This window comes from Myotis daubentonii, chromosome 2, assembly GCF_963259705.1.
Source record: "Myotis daubentonii chromosome 2, mMyoDau2.1, whole genome shotgun sequence".
Classification (NCBI taxonomy): Eukaryota; Metazoa; Chordata; class Mammalia; order Chiroptera; family Vespertilionidae; genus Myotis; species Myotis daubentonii.
In genome coordinates this window covers 182,708,631-182,728,765 of record NC_081841.1, presented here as the reverse complement: position 1 = coordinate 182,728,765, position 20,135 = coordinate 182,708,631, and the positions used below count along the sequence as shown (strand labels likewise).

General features: G+C 37.8%; 1 protein-coding gene and 1 pseudogene across 3 annotated transcripts in view; one reads left to right on the top strand and one right to left on the bottom strand.

Annotated features, from left to right (window-relative positions):
• PCCA (propionyl-CoA carboxylase subunit alpha) overlaps positions 1-20,135 on the bottom strand; it is a 382,460-nt gene that overhangs the window by 50,976 nt on the left and 311,349 nt on the right. For 2 of the 3 annotated variants that reach the window (XM_059685039.1, XM_059685041.1), the window contains exon 21: positions 8,328-8,381. The exons of the other annotated variant lie outside the window; for it this stretch is intronic. In XM_059685039.1, coding sequence (XP_059541022.1) covers positions 8,328-8,381 — 54 coding nt within the window. The remainder of the gene's footprint in view (positions 1-8,327; positions 8,382-20,135) is intronic. 3 annotated transcript variants of the gene reach the window in all.
• LOC132225919 (large ribosomal subunit protein uL29m-like) lies at positions 8,407-9,217 on the top strand (annotated as a pseudogene).

Here is a 20,135-nt window from a genome sequence, read left to right as displayed (position 1 = left end):
AAAGAAGAGTGTATTTTCAGGGTGCTATAATAACAGTTGAGCTATCATTTTCAGGCATTTTACAAATATTTTCTTATTTAACCTACACCACTTCCATAAAAGTTGCTATTTTGCTGACGTGAAAACTATGACCAGAGAAGTTAAGTAACTTGTTCCAGTTCACAAAACTAGTAAAAGTGGGAGATCTGAGATTCAAACGCAGGGAAGCAAGCTTTAGTTAGAATGACTTCCCTTATCCCCACCCACCCAATATTCACTAACATCCTGGTAGTGGTTGGTGAACATATCACTCACTAATCACAAATATTTGAAATGGACATTTCAATGAGTGTCGTGTGTCTAATTTTTACAACTAAATCTAAGGTGCTGTATGGCTTATTTATCTTAGAAATTAAATGGACTGCCCTAGCTGGTTTTGCTCAGTGGTTAGAACGTCGGCCTGCGGACTGAAGGGTCCCGGTTTTTTATTTTATTTTATATATATTTTATTGATTTTTTACAGAGAGGAAGGGAGAGAGACAGAAAGCCAGAAACATCGATGAGAGAGAAACATCGATCAGCTGCCTCCTGCACATCTCCCACTAGGGATGTGCCCGCACCCCAGGTACATGCCCTTGACCGGAATCGAACCTGGGACCCTTCAGTCCGCAGGCCGACGCTCTATCCACTGAGCCAAACCGGTTCCGGCGAAGGGTCCTGGTTTTGATTCTGGTCAAGAGCACATGCCCGGGTTGCAGGCTCAATACCCAGTGGGGGGCATGCAGGAGGCAGCCAATCAATGATTCTTTCTCACCATTGATGTTTCTATCTCTCTCTCCCTCTCCCTTCCTCCCTGAAATCAATAAAAATATATTAAAAGAAAAGGAAATTGAATGGCCTCAAATAAGCTTTCTAAAACCCTAAAGCATCAGACAAACGTAAGGCATTCTGTTATTCATTAAAATTAATTTGATTTGGAGGATCTTTGGCAGATGGCAGCAGGATTTTCAGATACTTTGAAATAATTAGTGATACCCTAGGATACTGTGAAACCATGACTGAGGTTACACTAAATTGGCTACCAATAGCCACATATAATATAAATTATTTGGAAAATAGATAATGCATGTAACTGATTATAGAGAGGTGAGGAGCCTCCCCCTTGATGTGGCCATTTCCCAGGGGTCCATTCTGGGCTTGTCCTCTCCTTCACTGAGGAGAGGTTGGGTGTGGTGGGCAAGTCCCAAGGGGAATTCAGCCAGCCAGATGCTCTGCCAAGGGGTAGGCACATGTGGAAAGCCTAAGCCAGCAGGACTCAGTGCAGCTGCAAAGGCAAGAAATTCCAATAGCCACTGTGTCACTCCTGCAACACCACTAATACAGAGAAAGGGATAGGACAGCGATGGGAGGAAAGGCAAAAAAATGTTAGAGATGAGTCAGACATGGAAACAGACGGAATGCTCATGGATTTTGAAGTACAGAATACCAAAGTTCTCTGAAGTTTGTGTTTGAAAGACATACTAACAAAAAATGCATGATATCATTTACTGCCCAAAAGAGTATTGATAAAGAAAAACAATAATAACAAACCCAGTTCTTTTCATTTCCCAATTATTTGGATTTCAAACAAACGGGAGTTTACGCTATTAAAATTCAATATCCAAAAGTGAGTTTTTGGAAGAAGCAGAAGCTTTTGATGATGTTTATATATCTATAAATATGAATGATGCAAAATTTGAGTCCTATGATATCAGATGACAAGATACAGCCCAAACTTCAGCTCTTGCTAATTAAACGAATCAATTAAGAGACTGCAGTTGCAACTGTGTAGCTGCTGTTCTATAGTAGCAATAACAACTCCACAGGGAGGTCTTTTACTACATTAAAATGCTGTCCTCCACAACTCCATCTGATATTATTAGAAACAGTTATTTGTGTCTTGCTGTCATATTAGTAGCAAAGGCAAATTATGGAAATATGCAGACCAGAATGGTCCCAGTATGAGATCAGGTTGGGTTTTCAGCCTCCAAGGGAACCAACTGCTGAAATTCCAAAGTTCCCCAAAGTTCTCTAATGGAACTGATAAATCTATCAGCACAGCATCCACTTAGAATCTAGGTAAGGGTCACATATTTACATACTTTCCTGCTAAGTTGATACAATTCAACTAGATGAATTATCATATTAAGTTTACCCTCCTGAGTTAAACTGATGGAGTTCAAAATTGTTTTCGATGGTTGTCATTAATCGCTGTTACTTCGTAAATGCTTACTTTGAAATCTAATTGTGCTAGTGTATCAAGGGTCATATTAATAACATTCTTAATGGTAAATCTTCGTAAAACATGTTTATTCTACTGATATTATCACTCAAGCTTTCTAGGCTAATAACAAGTAAAGTATATTTATTATCAATAAAAACTTAATTTAAAATGTATAATTTGAGATTTAAATTAGCTTTAAGAAATTCAGCATGATTTGGTTTCATTAAGATCTCTGGCTAAGCTTCAGAGACATATAATTTGATAGTTCCTCAAGAGTCCTTGGGTAAGTGCCAACAGCACAGCTCTGAAGAAGCTGTTCAATGTAGTCTAAGCTTATTTTCTTTTTCAGGCAATATGCATTGTTTCTACAAGAAAAAAAAGTCTTACTGAGATATGTTTGGTGTAATAGTACTGTGCTTTAAAAATAATGGTATTATAAAAATTAAATATAAACAATGGAATAAAATGTTAACTTTTGCATTCTTTAAATAATAACAAAACATGCATCCTTTTTGTGAAGCACAGTTCAGATAAGGAATTCTGGTTAAGTAAAACACTGGACTGCTTCCATTTGTCGTGTGTGTGTGTAAGTTTATGTTATACTATCTGATGTACACAAGCTCACAACTTCACCAAAAACATGGAAACAAAACAAAACAAACAGAACCCAGACAACTTACAGTGAAATAGACGTAGGTTCTGGGAAAATTCTGATATATAGTAGTTTACCAAGAAAGTGTGTATTATGGACTAAACGTCTGTGCCCCACAAAATGCATATGCTGAAGCCCTGAGCCCCTATGTGATGGCATTTGGAGGCGGGGGCTTTGGGGGTGGTGAGGCTTACATGAGGACATGAGAGTGGGCCCTCATAGTGGGATTATTGCCCTTGTAAAAGAGGAAGGAAGATGAAACTGTTTGTGAGGATCATGGCTACAAGGTGGCCAACTGCAGGCCAGTAAGAGAGCCCTCACCAGGAATCTGCTGCCACTTTGATCTTGAACTTAGCCTTCAGAACTATGGAAAATAAATGCCTGTTGTTTAAACCACCCAGTCTATGGTATTTTGTCAGAGCATCCTGAGCTGGAAAGACAGTTGTTCTCAGCAGTTACTACAAAGAGCTCCCGAATTATACAGTAAAGCAGTGTGTTTTTAAGGCCCTCTGATGGTTAATAGCTTGACTTAAAGTCAGAGAGACCTGGTTTTGCATTCTGATTCTACCAGCTATTAACATAGCTGAGTCGTATGCTCACTATTGTGCTCCAAAATTTAGGCATAGCTTCATGGGTGTTTCAGCATGTTTTGAGTTTGGACTTCATAACACCAATCACATAGGTGATGATAACAAGTATAAAAATGCTTTGAAAAATAAATGGAAGCACTCAAATCAGGTATATTACATATTAAGGTACAGACTTATGGAAGAGTATCCTGTTTATCAAATATATTTTAAGTAAATTGCCTGAGTACTTTTTAACTTTTCATAAATGTCAAATATGCTTTTATGCTTATATAGATTGTGTACCTGATTAAACAGTGTCATTCAAAAATTCATGTCCACCCAGAATTTTAGAATGTGACTTTATTTGGAAATACTGTCTTCACAGATGTAATTAGTTAATACTACCTGATAATCTACACTAATAAAAGGGTAATATGCTAATTAACTGGATGTCCTCCGGACATCTATCTGGACATCCTTCTGGACAAAGCCACGGTGGTGGGGGCCAAGGCAGAGGTGGTTAGGGGGGACCTGGCCGGCAGGGGAGGGCAGTTAGGGGCGACAAGGCTGGTGGGGGGGGGGCCGTTAAGGGCGATCAGGCCAGCAGGTAGAGGCGGTTAGGGGAGATCAGGCAGGCAGGGAAGCAGTTAGGTGTAATCAGGCAGGCAGGCAGGCAGAGAGGTTAGGGGAGATCAGGCAGGCAGGCAGAGGCAGTTAGGGGAGATCAGGCAGTCAGGGGAGCAGTTAGGGGCATCAGGCAGGCAGGCAGAGTGGTTAGGTGTGATCAGGCAGGCAAGCAGGTGAGAGGTTAGGAGCCAACGGTCCTGGATTGTGAGAGGGATTGGGCCTAAACTGGCAGTTGGACATCCTCCGAGGGCTCCCAGATTGGAGAGGGTGCAGGCTAGGCTGAGGGACCCCCCCGCTTGGCCTCTAGTTTTAAATAAAGTTCAAAGAGCATAACAGAAAGGAGAAACCAAAATTTGAAAATGTAATGAGATTTGTTTTACTGGAAATGAAAATAACAAATTGGCATTTTTAAAAATTCAGTGTGAGTAAAAATCACTGAAATTATTAAGACTGTAACATCTCTAAGTTGAAACAGTAATATTTCTGCCCTGACTGGTTTGGCTCAGTGGATAGAGCGTCGGCCTGCGGACTCAAGGGTTCCAGGTTCGATTCCGGTCAAGGGCGTGTACCTTGGTTGCAGGCACATCCCCAGTGTGGGGTGTGCAGGAGGCAGCTGATCGATGTTTCTCTCTCATCGATGTTTCTAACTATCCCTTTCTCTTCCTCTCTGTAAAAAATCAATAAAATTTATTTTTAAAAAAAGAAACAGTAATATTTCTGAACTTTAGGTTAAAATTAAACTTTTCTTTGAGCACCAAAGGGTATTTTCAATATTCAAAACAACTCAACTTATATAGAAAATTCTACAAGGTTTCTCACGAAGACAAATGTGTACTGGGGAGTCTTGCCTTTACCACGTGACGTGCTATTGCTATTCCTGACCCGCGAGTCCTGGAAATTGTATCTATTAGTATATAGATAATTTGAACTGAAGCAGCACATGCTGGCTAGAATTCACTTTGTATTTGTTGTAACAGTCCCACCCTTCCTTTCCCTCTTCCAGACTGATCTAATATTTCTAATAATACACATAGAAAAATACATCATAACAAACTACACTAGCACTCCAAAATCTATGTTGTGGAATTTTAGAATAATTACTCTAGAAATTGACATTCCTTCTCTATGTAAACTATATAAACAAAGTGGACACAGACACTTTGGGATTTGTTAACAAGTGATCTATCATTTACTAGAGGAGGAGGGTAGTGTTAAATACATAAAATCTCCTTTCCTCTTTTCCTTTATGTTCAGGTGACTTTTTGTTGGCTGTTTAGGTGGTCTATACTAATATATGTGTGTGTGATTTTTTTGTAGTATGTTTCAGGTGACTGAAGTAAGGTGGTATATACCAGTGTGTGTGTGTGTGTGTGTGTGTGTGTGTATTTTTTGTTTTCGGTGCCTGAAGTGCATAAAAGGAATAAAGGTAAAACACATCTGCTGATGGGATGAGCACTGATCTGAGAGCTGAGAAATGTAAGTACCCTTCTTTGCTCTACCACCACCCACTATAGATGTGCAACCTTAAGTCAAACAAGTTACTTTTTTCCCCCTTTTTCCACATCAAATGCCCACAAGGACCTTTTCTGATGCATAGTTTCCTTATCTGAGGAAGAGGATTAATCTCTAAGGTCCCAAACCTCCCCTACTTTTTTCTTTTTCTTCATTTGTTTCTATATTTGCTTCCTTCACATTTCCTTTTCACATCCAATATTTTGGCCCCATGCTTGTCAGTTTCATTTATTCATTTGACAAATACGAGTATGTGCTGAATGCTTGCTATACACTAAAGCCCTGTTCTGAGCATTAGGTATAGAGTGATTAATAAAACAGACAAAAAGCCCTATGCTCATGGAGCTTATTTCATTCAAGTGGGGGAGACAGATAATAAATAAGTTTTTAAAAGTAAAATATGTCAAATAGTCATAATGCTAAAAAAGAATAAAGTGGAGGAAAGGAGAAATAAAATGTGGGAAAGAGTGGTCATAAGTTTAAAGAGTGTCACTAGGAGGAGGTGGCTCATGTGTAAAGGCTTGAAGAAAGGGAGGGAACCTACTATGCAGATATCAGGCGGCAGATAGTCCTGGCAGAGAAAAGGCAAATGAGGAGACCCTTAGGCATGTGCCCAGCAGGCTTGAAGAACAGCAACAAGGCCAACTGACTTGCTTCATATTTTAAAAGGATCACATTAACGCTATAGTAATAATAGACTGACCGGTGGTTAAGGTGGGAAGGCTTTGGCTGCTGCAATAATTCACATAAGATATGATGAAGGCAGTAGAAGAAAAACACAAATCAAGAAAAATTCAAGGTTTTACCTCAAGTTGACATTTTCTGAGAGAAAAATATTGCAGGAGAAACTGTTTTTTTGCAGGCTGTACGGAGCAAGAACTTAGTTTTCAATACATGAACTCTGAGTAGTAAGTAACCTATTAGAATCCAATGAGGGAGATCAAGTAGCAGAGATAGCTTAGCATGGGCACTTAGCTGGGAACAGGAAAACTGCCACATAATGTAATTCTAGGTAACCATTCAAAAGAATGACATAGATCTTTATGTAATGACCTGGAAGGGCATACATGATTTATTGTTGTATTTAAAAATGTGTAACTATATTTCTGGAAGAATATATCTATTGTTAATAACAAATACCTCTAGGAGGGAGGTGGAGAAGGGTATAGTAGGGGTAAATGGTGATGGACAGAGACTTGCCTTGGGGCAGTGAACACACAATACAGTGTATAGATGATTTGTTGTAGAATTGTGCGCCTGAAACCTGTATAATTTTGTTAACTAGTGTCACCCCATTAAATTCAATTAAAAGGAAAAAAATAATATATAAACAATATATGAAAGATGAAAAAGTATGCATTACTTTCTTAATAAGAAAAACAAGAAACCACAAATCTTAGGTGCAAGACTTAAAATTTACATTACACAGAGCAAGTATATATACATATACTATTATACATAAACTTCACTACACCTCTACACATATATAAACTATAAATTCACATTATTATTAACATCCTTCCTACTTCAATGGCTGCAAAATCACTACTTTTTTTTTTTTTTAATCCAAGCCACAGGCCTCTCCTCTGATGTCCTTGATAAACTCACAGAGCTAATGGAAACACTCCAAAGTGAATTTAGAACCTGAACAAAGTACCCAAAGCACATGAACAGACATTTTAAAGGCTATAAATGATACCTAGTAAATGAATACATGGAGAAATATTAAAATACAACAGCCATAAACAGAGATATGCTAATTATAATAGGGTACCTTTTTTAACAATAAAATTATTTTGAAAATTATATCTAATACTACTAACATATGAAGTTAAAGTAAAAAGTAATAACTATAAAGTAAATTCTTTTCACCTGATAGAGTTAAATACTTTTGAAAATTATAACTAATACTAGTGAGAGTGCAAAGTGATATTATAAATATGATGGGTTCCTTTTAGAAGAGATATGAAATCACTAACCCATAAAATTATTCATGGTTTTGACTCAATTTAGAAAAAAAAGTATCTTATACATTTTTGAAAATATTTTATAAATATTTGAAAATAATTCAAAATGTCAAAAAAGCAAACACATGAAGTTGTGCATTAGAACACCAATCATAATAGCAAAAATGAGGGGTAACTAAAATACTAAGCAATGGGATTCATGAAAAATAAAATATGTCACATCTACTTATCAGAATGTTAACTACAGCTTCATTACTAGTAAAACAATGCTGATATTTTATAGCAATATGAAAAATTATTAATAGGATCACAAGTGAAAAAAATTAAGATACAAATACTACGGTTCAATCTCATTAGAAATGTGGACCTAAAATGGCCTAATGTAGAAAGGCAGATGGAAAAGTAAGCAAAAAACCCCACCAATGTCACTATTTTCTAAAGCATCTTTATATAATAAGTGTTCTTCTTTTTATGATGAAAATACCCAGTAGAAAAATAAAGCACTTGAAATACTTAACAAACTAAAATATTTTTAAAAAACTATTTTCTCTTTAATAAGAAATTGCTAAAAGTAGTCTGTCATGGAAATTTCTCTAACACATTAAAGAACCCATTTCTTATACAAAGACATCTCATTTAATAGCAAAATAAAATCATGATGAAGCCAAGTTCAAATACATGGGCTAAAACTAATTGAACACATTTTTTCCCTCTGAAGATCAGGAGAATATACAATGTAATAATTCTTTCATACTTACCACTGTGCCGAGAAATTGAATGCTCATGTTTCCACCTGCTTCTCTTGAAAGACACTAGGGGGAGAAAAAGAGGTATAAAATGAACTCACAAAAATGTGTACCTGAATGCTCATACCAGCATTATTCCTAATAGCTAAATAACTCATGCTCATAGCAGCATTATTCCTAATAGCCAAATAACTCGTGTCCAGAGACTGATAAACAAAACAGCAATGGAATATTATTTGGCCATAAAAAGGAGTGAAGTGCTGATACATGCTACAACAGAAGCCAGGCACAAAGGACCACATGTGATATGATTCCAGTTGACATGAAATGTCCAGAATAGGCAAATCTATAGAGACAGGAAATATATTGGTGCATTTTGGGCATTCTTTGCAGAAGACTCTCAGTCGCCCCAAAGACTTCTGGGCTGTCAATAACTCTGGCCCCAGCTAGCACAGGTTGCAGGTTTTCTCTTAGTTTGTTGCCTAAGAATACGCCAAATATCACATCTTTTCACCAGAGCAAATTATTTTATACCACTTTGTCAAGAAAAGTACTAGAATAAATTTTTGATGACCCAAGAATTAGAGGGGAAAAAAGTGAAAACTGGAGCTTCATAAACTTGTTGGCACTTAAGAACAAAAGCAATGAATATGTACATAAACTTCGGTATGTCCTATTATAAAAACAAAAACAAAACCATGCTTCCAACTCTAGAGCAGGAGGCCAAGTGGCAAAGATCGCCGATGCCAAGTTGGAGTGGTTAGGAAAAGTAGTGGATTCCAGGGCGCATTAGATAAGGTTGTCCAGGAAAGGGAAGCTATCCTCAGGCTTCTTGGACCTGCTCAAGCAAAAGCCAGATCTGGTGCTTCTTTTTATGAGACATCTTTGGAGGAATCATCTGACAAAATTTCAAGAAGCAGACGTTACCTTGGTGCCTAATTAACAGATACAATAGGAATTCTTTGCAATATTCCATGTGAAACATTTTGTCAGACCAAAACTTGAGAAACAAGCCCACACTGAATCAAGGATTCTGGCAACTACCATTATACTTTGTGTTTCTATGAATTGGACGACTTTAGATACCTTATATAAGTGGGTTCATACAGTATTTGTCTTTTCGTGTCAGAAAAAAATCACTTCTACTGTCGTGGTAAACAACCTGCTTCCCTATTTATAATGGTCTGACCCTCTAGCAACTTCAGCGCAAAATTATAGCTAATTTGCCTACAAACGTCAGGTGGTCATAATAATCTGGCCACTCAGTGTATACCTAGAAATGGGATTACTGGATCATATGGCTGCACAATTTCTTTGAGGACCACCCCCATACTGTTTTCCATACCAGTTGTACAAAGGTTCTAATTTCTCTGTGTTCTCACAAACACTTGTTAGTAGCCATCCTAATGGGTGTGAGGTGGTATCTCATTGTAGTTTTGACTTGCACTTCTCAGATGATTAGCATGCTAAGCATCTACTTACATGCTTGTTGTCCATTTGTACAAGATCACTGGAGAAATGCCCATTCAAGTCCTTTGGCCATTTTTTAATTAGGTTATGTTTTTGTTGTTGTTGTTGTTTTGTTTTTGTTAAGTTTAGGAATTCCTTATATATTCTGGATATTAACTCCTTATCAGATACATAATTTGTAATATTTTCTCCCATTCAATAGGATGCCTTTTCACTGTTAATTATATCCTTCGATGCACAAAGTTTTTAAGTTTGTTGTCATCCCATCTGTCTCTATTTGTTTTTGTTGCCTATGACTTTGATCCAAAGAATCATTCTTAAGTCAATGTCAAGAAGCTTTCTGCTTACATTCTCTTCTAGGAGTTTTATAGGTTATTCATTTATTTATTTTATATTTTATTGATTTTTTTACAGAGAGGAAGGGAGAGGGATAGAGAGTTAGAAACATCAATGAGAGAGAAGCATCGATCAGCTGCCTCCTGCACACTCCCTACTGGGGATGTGCCTGCAACCAAGGTACATGCCCTTGACCGGAATCGAACCTGGGACCCTTGAGTTTGCAGCCGACGCTCTATCCACTGAGCCAAACCGGTTAGGGCATGAGTTTTATAGTTTTAGATCTTATATTTAGACCTTTAATCCACTTTGAGTTCATTTTTATATATAGTGTACGACGTGCCCAATTTTATTCTTTTGTATGTGGCAGATCTATGGTTTTTAGAAGAAAAAACCTAGCTTATGTATATCACATTTGTTTCCAACTACCATCTGTCCTTTGAGTTAAAGACTCAGTTAACTGTTAACTGAACATCAATACCTGGATAGCTAATGCACATATTAAATCTACAAGGTCCACACAGAATTCTTGATTTGTCTTCCCAAGCTGCACCTCCCTGAGGTTTCCCATCTCCGTAAATATTACTATTCATTCATTCTGTTGTTCACCCTTAATTCTTTAACTTTCTTTACAACCAGTATCTAATCCAACTGTCAATCTTTTGTGCCTTCCTGCCTAAATATATGTCAAATCAGTTCACTTTTACCATCCCCACTGCTACCACCTTCATCTAAGTCAAGGGTTGGAAAACTCTCTGCAAAGAGCCATCTACTAAACATTTTAGGCTTTTTAAGCCCAAAGGCAAAATTGAGGATATTATGTAGCTACTTAGATAACAAGAGAGAAAACAAATTTTCACAATTTTTGGTAACATTCAAAATATAACTAAGCACAATTTTTCTGTAATACTTCAATGTCACTTTTAATGAGATTTTACATATTTCATCTTTGAAAATGTCTTTTTCCACAGACATTACTGCCAAATACCAACATCGATCCACAGGCATGTGATTTCACTTGAACCTATTTGGCACTTGGAAAGGCATTTACAGAATTTTGTTAGATTCTTCTCTTGATATTTGCCTTTAGCATAACATTATGCTGCAGTTTAATCACTTCCAATGAAAGGTTAGGAACAGTTAAATGGATTTTTAAATACGGACATTTCCCCTGCTTTTGCATTGAGGTTTAAAAGATGCTGCTGGAACTGTGGTGGTTGAGGGACCAACAGAAAAATTTCAATGTTGGTCCTGAGCACACAAAAAATATCATAATATACTTTCCCACTGCTATGCCACTGAACTGCTGGGCAGTAAGGTTCCACTTCCAACAAAAATTGCAAAAGCAGCCATAGACAAGATAAACACGAATGGACGTGGCCATGTTCTGGTAAATCTGTATTTACAGACTGAAATTTGAATCTCATATGCTTTTCATGTGTCATAAAACATTATTTTTCTTTTAACTTTTTCCAACCACTGAAAAGGTAATAACCACTCAACTTTTGAGCCTTACAACAACAGACAGTGAGCTGGACTTCTCCCTGAAAGACTGCAATGGTCACATAAACAATTTCTCTGTCTCCACCACTCATCCCCTGTGATTCATCCTCCTCACAGCAGTAATTTTAAATCACATCATATTATTCTTCTATTCAAACTCTTCAAAAGCTTCACATAGGAACTGGAATAAAAACACACAAAATTCTTTGGCCTACCAAGATGCTATGTCACCTGGTCCCTGCCTATCTTTTTCCACTCTCTTAACTATACTCAAGACATTGGCCTTCCTTCTGACCTGCACACAAACCAAGTATTTTCCTGTCCCAGGGCTTTTGCACTTGCCATTCCTTCTACATGGGACTCCCCCCGTCCCCTAGATTTTTGCATAGCTTCCTTCTTCTCCTTATAGGTCTCAAATCAATATTCAGACAGGACTTCCTACCCTCCCTATCTCCTCTAGTCATTTTCTAGGAATTATCCTATTTTATAGTCTTCATCAACCTTCTCAATACTCATATTACCTTTTTTATGTATTTAAATGTTTGGTATCTACACCCCCCTGTCCCCACATAAGTCTTGGTCACTGTTGTATCTCCAGAATCAAGAGCAGCGATTTCAAACCGCCATGTCACAAGAATTTTTAAGACATGCAATTAGTCAGGGCACTGACCTCTTTTCCCTAGATTGACAAAAAAAATTGACAACAGACAACACAACAATAGCTGTCTGGTGTGAATGAATCAAAATTATACCTACTTTTTTTTGTTTGGCTGGTGTGGCTTGGTTGGTTGGAGCATTGTCCATACACTAAAAGGTAGCAGGTTTGATTATCAGTCAAGGCACATACCCAGGTTGTGGGTTGGATACTCAGTCAGGGCATGTGGGGGAGGCAACCAACTGATGTTTCTCTCTCCCCCTCCTCTCTCTCTAAAATCAAAGGGAAAAAATATATTTTTTGGTGTGCCGCAGAATTTTAGTAATTACTTTATGTGTGCCATGAGATTAAAAAGGTTAAAAATTTCTGATCTGGAATATTGTATAGGTCATACTTGACATTACTTTCTATGTAAGGGACACTAAAAATATAAATAGTTCCTTTTCCTTACCCTACAGGATTAGAATGATACCCAGGCAAATAAAATTTTATAATACATAAAATAATAGGTTTTAAAACATATTTTAACATTAAAAACACAATTAAATTTTATCAATGAATATGCAAACCATAGATATAAGTACCAAATAAGTTGCCCTTAAATTCAGTTTAAAGCAGGCTACAATTATATACATAATAGCTATCAGCTTCTCCGCCCCCCACACACCACACTACTGGAATCTATATACTTGATTAGGGAGAGAGGGAGAAAAGGGGTGAGGGAGAGAGGGAGAGAGGGAAAGAAGGAGAGATCCCAAAACCTAACATATCTCAGCAATAGGATTGATGTAATAGAAAATAGGAAAACAAAATTTCATTCAAAACTGGAATTTGCTGTTATATAGGAAACAGGAACATACACTTTTTCCGTAGTCTAGGATTAAGACAATTAGGTTTTGGATCCGCCAAGAACAAAATACTCAAATGCCTACAAGAAATCTGAAGCACGCCAAGACAAATATGAACAGACCATTTGATAAGCTAATAGCAAAAAGTAAAATAATGTAAAAATTAAGGCTTTTATTTTCATGAAATATATTTCATCCTTACTAAAATATTTCCTCCAAATATTTTACCCTTTTTTCTATTTTAAGTGGCACTTCATAGCTAGATAAACATTTCCTTCTTTTCTTATTTTGATAGTCTGCTCCAACAGCTACAAAATATACTGTCTCTTTTCTTTAAAGAAAATAATTTTTTAGAAGACTTTAAGATAATAATTTTAACATTTGTTAAATTATTCACATAATTTAACAAATGTTAAATCAATTCATATAAAATTAGCAAAATTACTCACTAAAAAAAAAAAGCAAAAGCATTCACACACAAAAATCAAATGTTCTAAAAATTCTCCCTAAGATAATAAAATCAAAGGCAATTTCACCTTTTAAAGAGTAATCTCACTGAACAGTAAGAGGAAGAAATAGTAATAGTTTTCTTTTTCCCCTCACTGATTTCCAACCTGATAATACGTTTTAAAGGCCATTACTGTGGGATTTGTCTTATCGGTCTCCAGTGCAGCTGCTGGTATTATTTTCCATGTTTACTACAATCAGTGTTTACACTATTCAAAATTCTCTTCTTCTGGCAGCTACTAAAGATCATTCCCTAGTTAACAGATAGATGTGTGGAGTGGGGAGGGATTCAGAAAGACATTTTTCTATTATATTAAAAATTTAAAAGCAATGCCAAATCATAAAAGAAATGCCACCAGAGACAAGAAAACTGCTAGGACTATATTACAAAAGCAGGTAGATTTGCATCAAAATTAAATTTTAAATTATAGTTGTACTTACATCCCAGCTGTTAAATGGTGATGAAAGTTTTTGAAGCCTAGTGAAAGGAGTTATTTCTGTTCTGCTGGTGGGCTTGTTTCTAAGATGTGTAACTGTAATTGATGTTTTCAGGAACATGAAAAGATGGTTAATAATTACTCTTTCATTTCCTACTTCTTTAGAAAAAATACCAACCCCTACTTATTCTAAGTTATATATTTATGTATCCTATACATCCTAAATGGATGGTTTCATATTGCATTGATGTCTTCAGAGTAATCACATGCATATAGCACAAAATAACAGCTAATTCTAAAGGGGTGGAGGTAGGGAGAAGTATCTAAAAAACATGGAAAACATTTCTTTTGGAACTAAAAGCATAAGATGATTACTTTCAAATCAAAAGCATAAGCTACTTTAATATTCTAATTAAAATACTTATTTTAACTTCTATACATATTTACTAGGATTAAAACTAGTTCTCAGAGATTGTGGGAGTTATTTTAAAAGCTGAAAAAAAGGAAATAGCTTATTTTTAATTTCACTTTTTCTTTCAAGGGATGTGAAAATTCATTTTCTTCAAACACAGAAATTATGATTAAATTTTAAAACTTTATTCAAATTCTGTGTGGACAAGCATTTGCAAATATATCACAGATAGTTATGCAGTCTGCAAGCACAGTAACATCTCTTCTATCATATTCATGTTCTTACATAATATTCCTTATGGGTCTACTGAACATTTTAAGTTATCATGTTATAAAACCTATGTAACACTGCAACCAATTCACAAGTAACCCATTTAATCTGGTATTCTGTAGTAAATAACATGAGGTTCCTGGGACACTATTCCAAATTTGTCTGCTTGAACATAGAAAATTAGTTCCACTTAGTTGAATATCAATGACCTATTCAGTGTAGAATGCAATCGTGCTGTAATCAGCTTTGTACTGTTATTTATAATAAAATTATCTTCTCTTGAAAATATTTAAACAGGAATATGAGAAATAAAAAGAAAACAGGCTTCAAAGGTACACCATGAATAGCTTCACAGCACACAAATGCAGAAATTGTTAGACCTTAGCAGGATCTCAAGATATTTTCAAAAGTAGTTAGCTACTCTTCAGGCCTGTGGACAACCTGCTGTGAGCAGGTGGATGGAAGAAATCATTCCACACAAAGAAACAGGCCAATAGCAGTTAGTCGGCTCTGCTTGCAAATGTTCAAACAACATGACTGCGCAAAGTGAAAATCTAGTGTGTAAAATGCTAACAAGAAGCAATATATTAAACCCAAGCAGACAAATTACGTTGTAAGAAATGAAAACTATTTGAGTTATTCAAAGTAAAATTGAAGAGCCTCTTTCAAGTGTAAAAAAAAAAAATACTTCACAGGAATAGTCACAGTAATTAAAAAAAAAGTTCTATTCATTCAGCATGCTCCACACTGAGAAGGTGCTAGGGTGTATGAAGAAAACAGTGAGTTCAACATGTACAGAACACAGAAAATCCCTCTTCTGTTAAAAAATAAGTGTAATTCATCTACTTCTAATTTTAAAAGATAAAACCCAAAACTGTAATTAACACATGTGGGAGCACTAAAAAAACCCCGAAGAATTTCTCATCTAGTTGACAACCTTTCAAAATTTTCATTTAGAAGCTTAACAAAAATTAGTACTAGTTTTAAAAAATAGAATGATTTCCTGCCTGTATAATATAATTAAAGTGTTGAGAAGGAAATAAAAAAGATTTGTTGTGTGAAACTATTACTAAACTAGATTTTCTATTTTATTTAATTTTAGTTAATTTAAATACAGAAGCAGTGTAATACATTTTTCTGTGAAACACAACTTCATTTTTTGGTAGGACTACATTTTACCTTTAATTGTTCCATTATGTAAGTTACTGTTGTATACATGTCAGGCACATGTGTCAATTCTGGTATCACAGTAATCATTTTTATACTGTTTCATCAATAAGTTGAGTTAAATAAAATGGATTAGTAAAATTAATTTCACTTGTTCTTACTTTTTTTTTAATCCTCACCCAAGGATATTATTTTTCCATTGATTTTTAGAGTGGAAGGAAAGGAGGAGGGGGAGGCGAGAGGGAGAGGGGGGGGAGAGGGGGAGAAGGAGAGGGAGAGGGTTATATCTACATGAGAGAAACACATCGACTGGTTGCCTCCTTGCCCCAAATTGAACCCTCAACCCTTTGGTCCATGGGCTGATGCTCTAACCACTGAGAAACCAGCCAGGGCTGTTCTTACTTTCTTAAATTGGCTACTAAGAAACTTAAAAATTGTATATTTGGCTCATATTAGATTTCTATTAGAAATGCTATTTTATTCCACAACTTTTTAAATTGCTAATTTGGAAATCAGAATATATTTTTCCACAAAAGAATGACAGATTATTTTTATTTCTCAGCCTATCCCATTAAGATCTATCTAATAAGCATAATTACTAATGGACTCTACATTTGTAATGAAAATGATTAAAAAGTGATTGTAATGGGTAAAAAAGAATGTGAAATCCTATCATTTTATTTTCTTTGAATGATGATATTTGAGGAAAACTTGTTTTAATTATTAGATAAAGAACTAGACAAAAAGTTATAAAAATTCTGAAGAGGAACTAAGTATCCTTAAGATGTTTCAATGTTTCTATCCCCAGTTCTTTATTATCAACTAGAGCCCTGGTTCACAAAATTGGTGCACAGGGGGAAGGTGTCCCTCAGCTCGGCCTGGACCCTCTTGTAATCCAGGACCGCTGGGTCCTAACCGGTCACCTGCCTGCCCGCCTGATCGCCCCTAACCACTCACCTGACCTGCCTGATCACCCCAACTGATTGCCTGCCTGCCTGATTGCCCCTAACTGCTCACCTGCCTCCCTGATCACCCCTAACCACTTCTGCCTCAGCCCCTGCCACGTGGCTTCATCCGGAAGGATGTCTGGAATGACGTCCAGAAGGTCATTTGGCTGTCTGGTCTAATTAGCATATTATACTTTTACTAGAGGCCTGGTGCACAAAAATTTGTGGACTGGGGGGGTGGGGGGCGTCCCTCAGCCCGGCCTATGCCCTCTTGCAGTCTGGGACCCCTCGGGGGATGACCACCTGCTGGCTTAGGCCTGCTCCCCGGGGGACTGGGCCTAAGCTGGCAATCAGACATCCCTCTGGCAGCCCGGCAGCCCTCGGGAGATGTCCACTTGCCAGCAGGGAGCAGACCTAAGCTGCAGTCGGATATCCTTAGCGCTGCTGAGGAGGCAGGAGAGGCTCCCACCACCACCACTGTACTGGCAGCCATCAGCCTGGCTTGTGGCTGAGCAGAGCTCCCCCATGTGGGAGCACACTGACCACCAGAGGGCAGCTCCTGCATTGGGCGTCTGCCCCCTGGTGGTCAGTGTGTGTCATAGTGACTAGTCATTCCCAGTGTTTCTGCTGTTAGGGTCAGTTTGCATATTACCCTTTTACTATATAGGATAGTGGCCTGGTGCACGTGTGGGGGCTGGCTGGTTTGCCCTGAAGGGTGTCCCAGATCAGGGTGGGAATCCCGCTTGGGTGCCTGGCCAGCCTGGGTGAGGGGCTGATGGCTGCTTTCAGGCTGGCCACACCCCCTTTAGAGAGGGGGTCCCCACTGGGGTGCCTGGCCAGTCTGGGTGAGGGGCTGAGGGCTGTTTTCAGCCTGGCCGGCGACTGAAGCTCCCAGCCTCTCCTTTTTTCCTTTTCTTTTTTTTTTTATTCTGGGATTTATTTACCTTCTATAATTGAAACTTTGTTGCCGTCCTGCTCGCTCCAGCTCCGTGGCCATGGTTGGCTGAAAGCAGGTATCTGGGGTTTGTTTAGCTTCTATAATTGAAACTTTGTTGCTTTCGGAGCTCAGAGCCAGGCCGCAGCAGGCGGGGAACCTTGGCTTCCTTCATCACTGGAGCAAGCAAGCCTCCTGCTCGCTTAGCTGCATGGCTGCTGGCCGCCATCTTGGTTGGTGGTTAATGTGCATATCTTGCTGATTAGCCAATGGGAGGCATAGCGAAGGTATGGTCAATTACCCTTTATGTCTTTTATTAGATAGGATTATTATAGACTAGAGCCCCAGTGCACGAATTCGTGCACCAGTGGGGTCCCTCAGCCTGGCCTGTGGGATTGGGCTGAAACCAGCTCTCCGACATCCCCCGAGGGGTCCCGGATTGCGAGAGGGCGCAGGCCAGGCTGAGGGACCCCACCAGTGCACAGTCGGGGCCAGGGAGGGACACAGGAGGTTGGCCAGCCAGAGAGGGACTGCAAGAGGGCTCCAGGGCATGTCCAGCCCATCTCACTCAGTCCTGATTGGCTGGACCCAGCAGCAAGCTAACCTACTGATCGGAGTGTCTGCCCCCTGGTGGTGAGTGCATGCATGTCATAGCCACTGGTCAACTGTCTGCCCCCTGGTGGTCAGAGCACATCATAGCAAGCAGTTAAGCGGCCTTAGCATATCATTTGCATATTACGCTTTGATAGGTTGAATGGCCGACGTGACGACTGGACACTTAGCATATTAGGCTTTTATTATATAGGATTACTTTATTTCAAAATATATGACCCTCCTTTCAAATAGATGCTTCACTGCCTCTATACTTGAAGTCACTAACAATGATTAGTGACCGTGGGTGAGAGGGAGTATGAACAGTGTGTGCACGAGCCTCTGAGTAAGAGAAATCAGAAATAGCCTGAGGTGGGCCTTTCTTTACACCTATAACCTAATGAAGGCAAGTAGGAAAGACATTAACTCAACTGGAAAGGAATATACTTTGATAAGATCCTTCAGTGGGCAGGTCCTTGGGAGCCCTCTTGTTTTTCTTTGCTGTCACAGAAACTACAGTGACTCTGCATCTGCAGAGATCAAACAGCCACGTTATCTAGTGGAGTATATGCAAATGTTGAAAGAGCAGGAATTAGAAAGAACTGATAAAATGGCCAAGAAGGCCATCTTATGAATCTGGCTTAATTCGGTGAAGACTTAGAAGAAATGAAATCTAAATCTTAAAATTAAGGTATGGATAAAACAGATTTATTTGTGAAATTACAAAATACAGGATGACTACCTATTCATCCTGTCATCCACAGTTATGGAGTCTCTACATGTGCCAAGAACTCTACCAGGCAGTGAGAATTCAAGGTCAAATAAAAACTTAAATAGGTGGTTTAAAACAATTAAAATGAGTTAGTAACCTATAAAATTAATTATCCAAATGATGGTACATGCCCAAATACAATTTTTTAAAAGAAATTAATGGGTAATATAAAATTTAATAATAAAAAAACAGGAAAATAAGTAGACAATGGGATCTGATTGAATGAATAGACAGCAAATTCCTAAAGCAAAGGTATTCCCCAAGTATTCCATTATCTAATCAGATAAAGATATTAAGTGTTACTACTTATGTAGTTACAAGAATTCAGCAATAAAACGAAATGTTTACTTATTCTTAAGAATGATGCTAGACTAGGCTCCCTGGTAAAACATGCTAAGAAACTGTAAAACCAGGAATCACCCATCTTTCACCTGAAGAGATTATGCAAGAAGTTCAAAAGGGAGATAATCCAATCAAAGAAAAATAAGTTTCACTCATATGTGGAATCTAATGAAAAATAAACTAACAAACAAAATAGAAACAGACTCATAGATAGAGAACAGACTGACAGCTGTCAGAGGGGAGAGGTGTTGCAGGGCTGGGTGAAAAAGGTGAAGGGATTAAGCAAAAACAAACAAATAAACACACACACACACAAACTCAAACACAGACAATAATATGGCGATTACCAGAGGGAAAGGAGGTGGGAGGAAGAAGAAGGTAAAGAGGGGTTAAATGGTGATGGAAGGAGACTTGATTTGGGGTGGTGAACATACCCTTAGTACAAAACGACATACAGATAATGTACTGCAGAACTGTACACCTGAAATCGATATAATTTTATTAACCAATGTCACCCCAATAAATTCAATAAAAGGAAAGGAAGAAAGAAAGGGAGGGAAGGAGGGAGGAGTTGAATTCTTAAGCTAAGAATTCATGGTTGAACACTTTAAGCTATGTGAGAGGGGTTT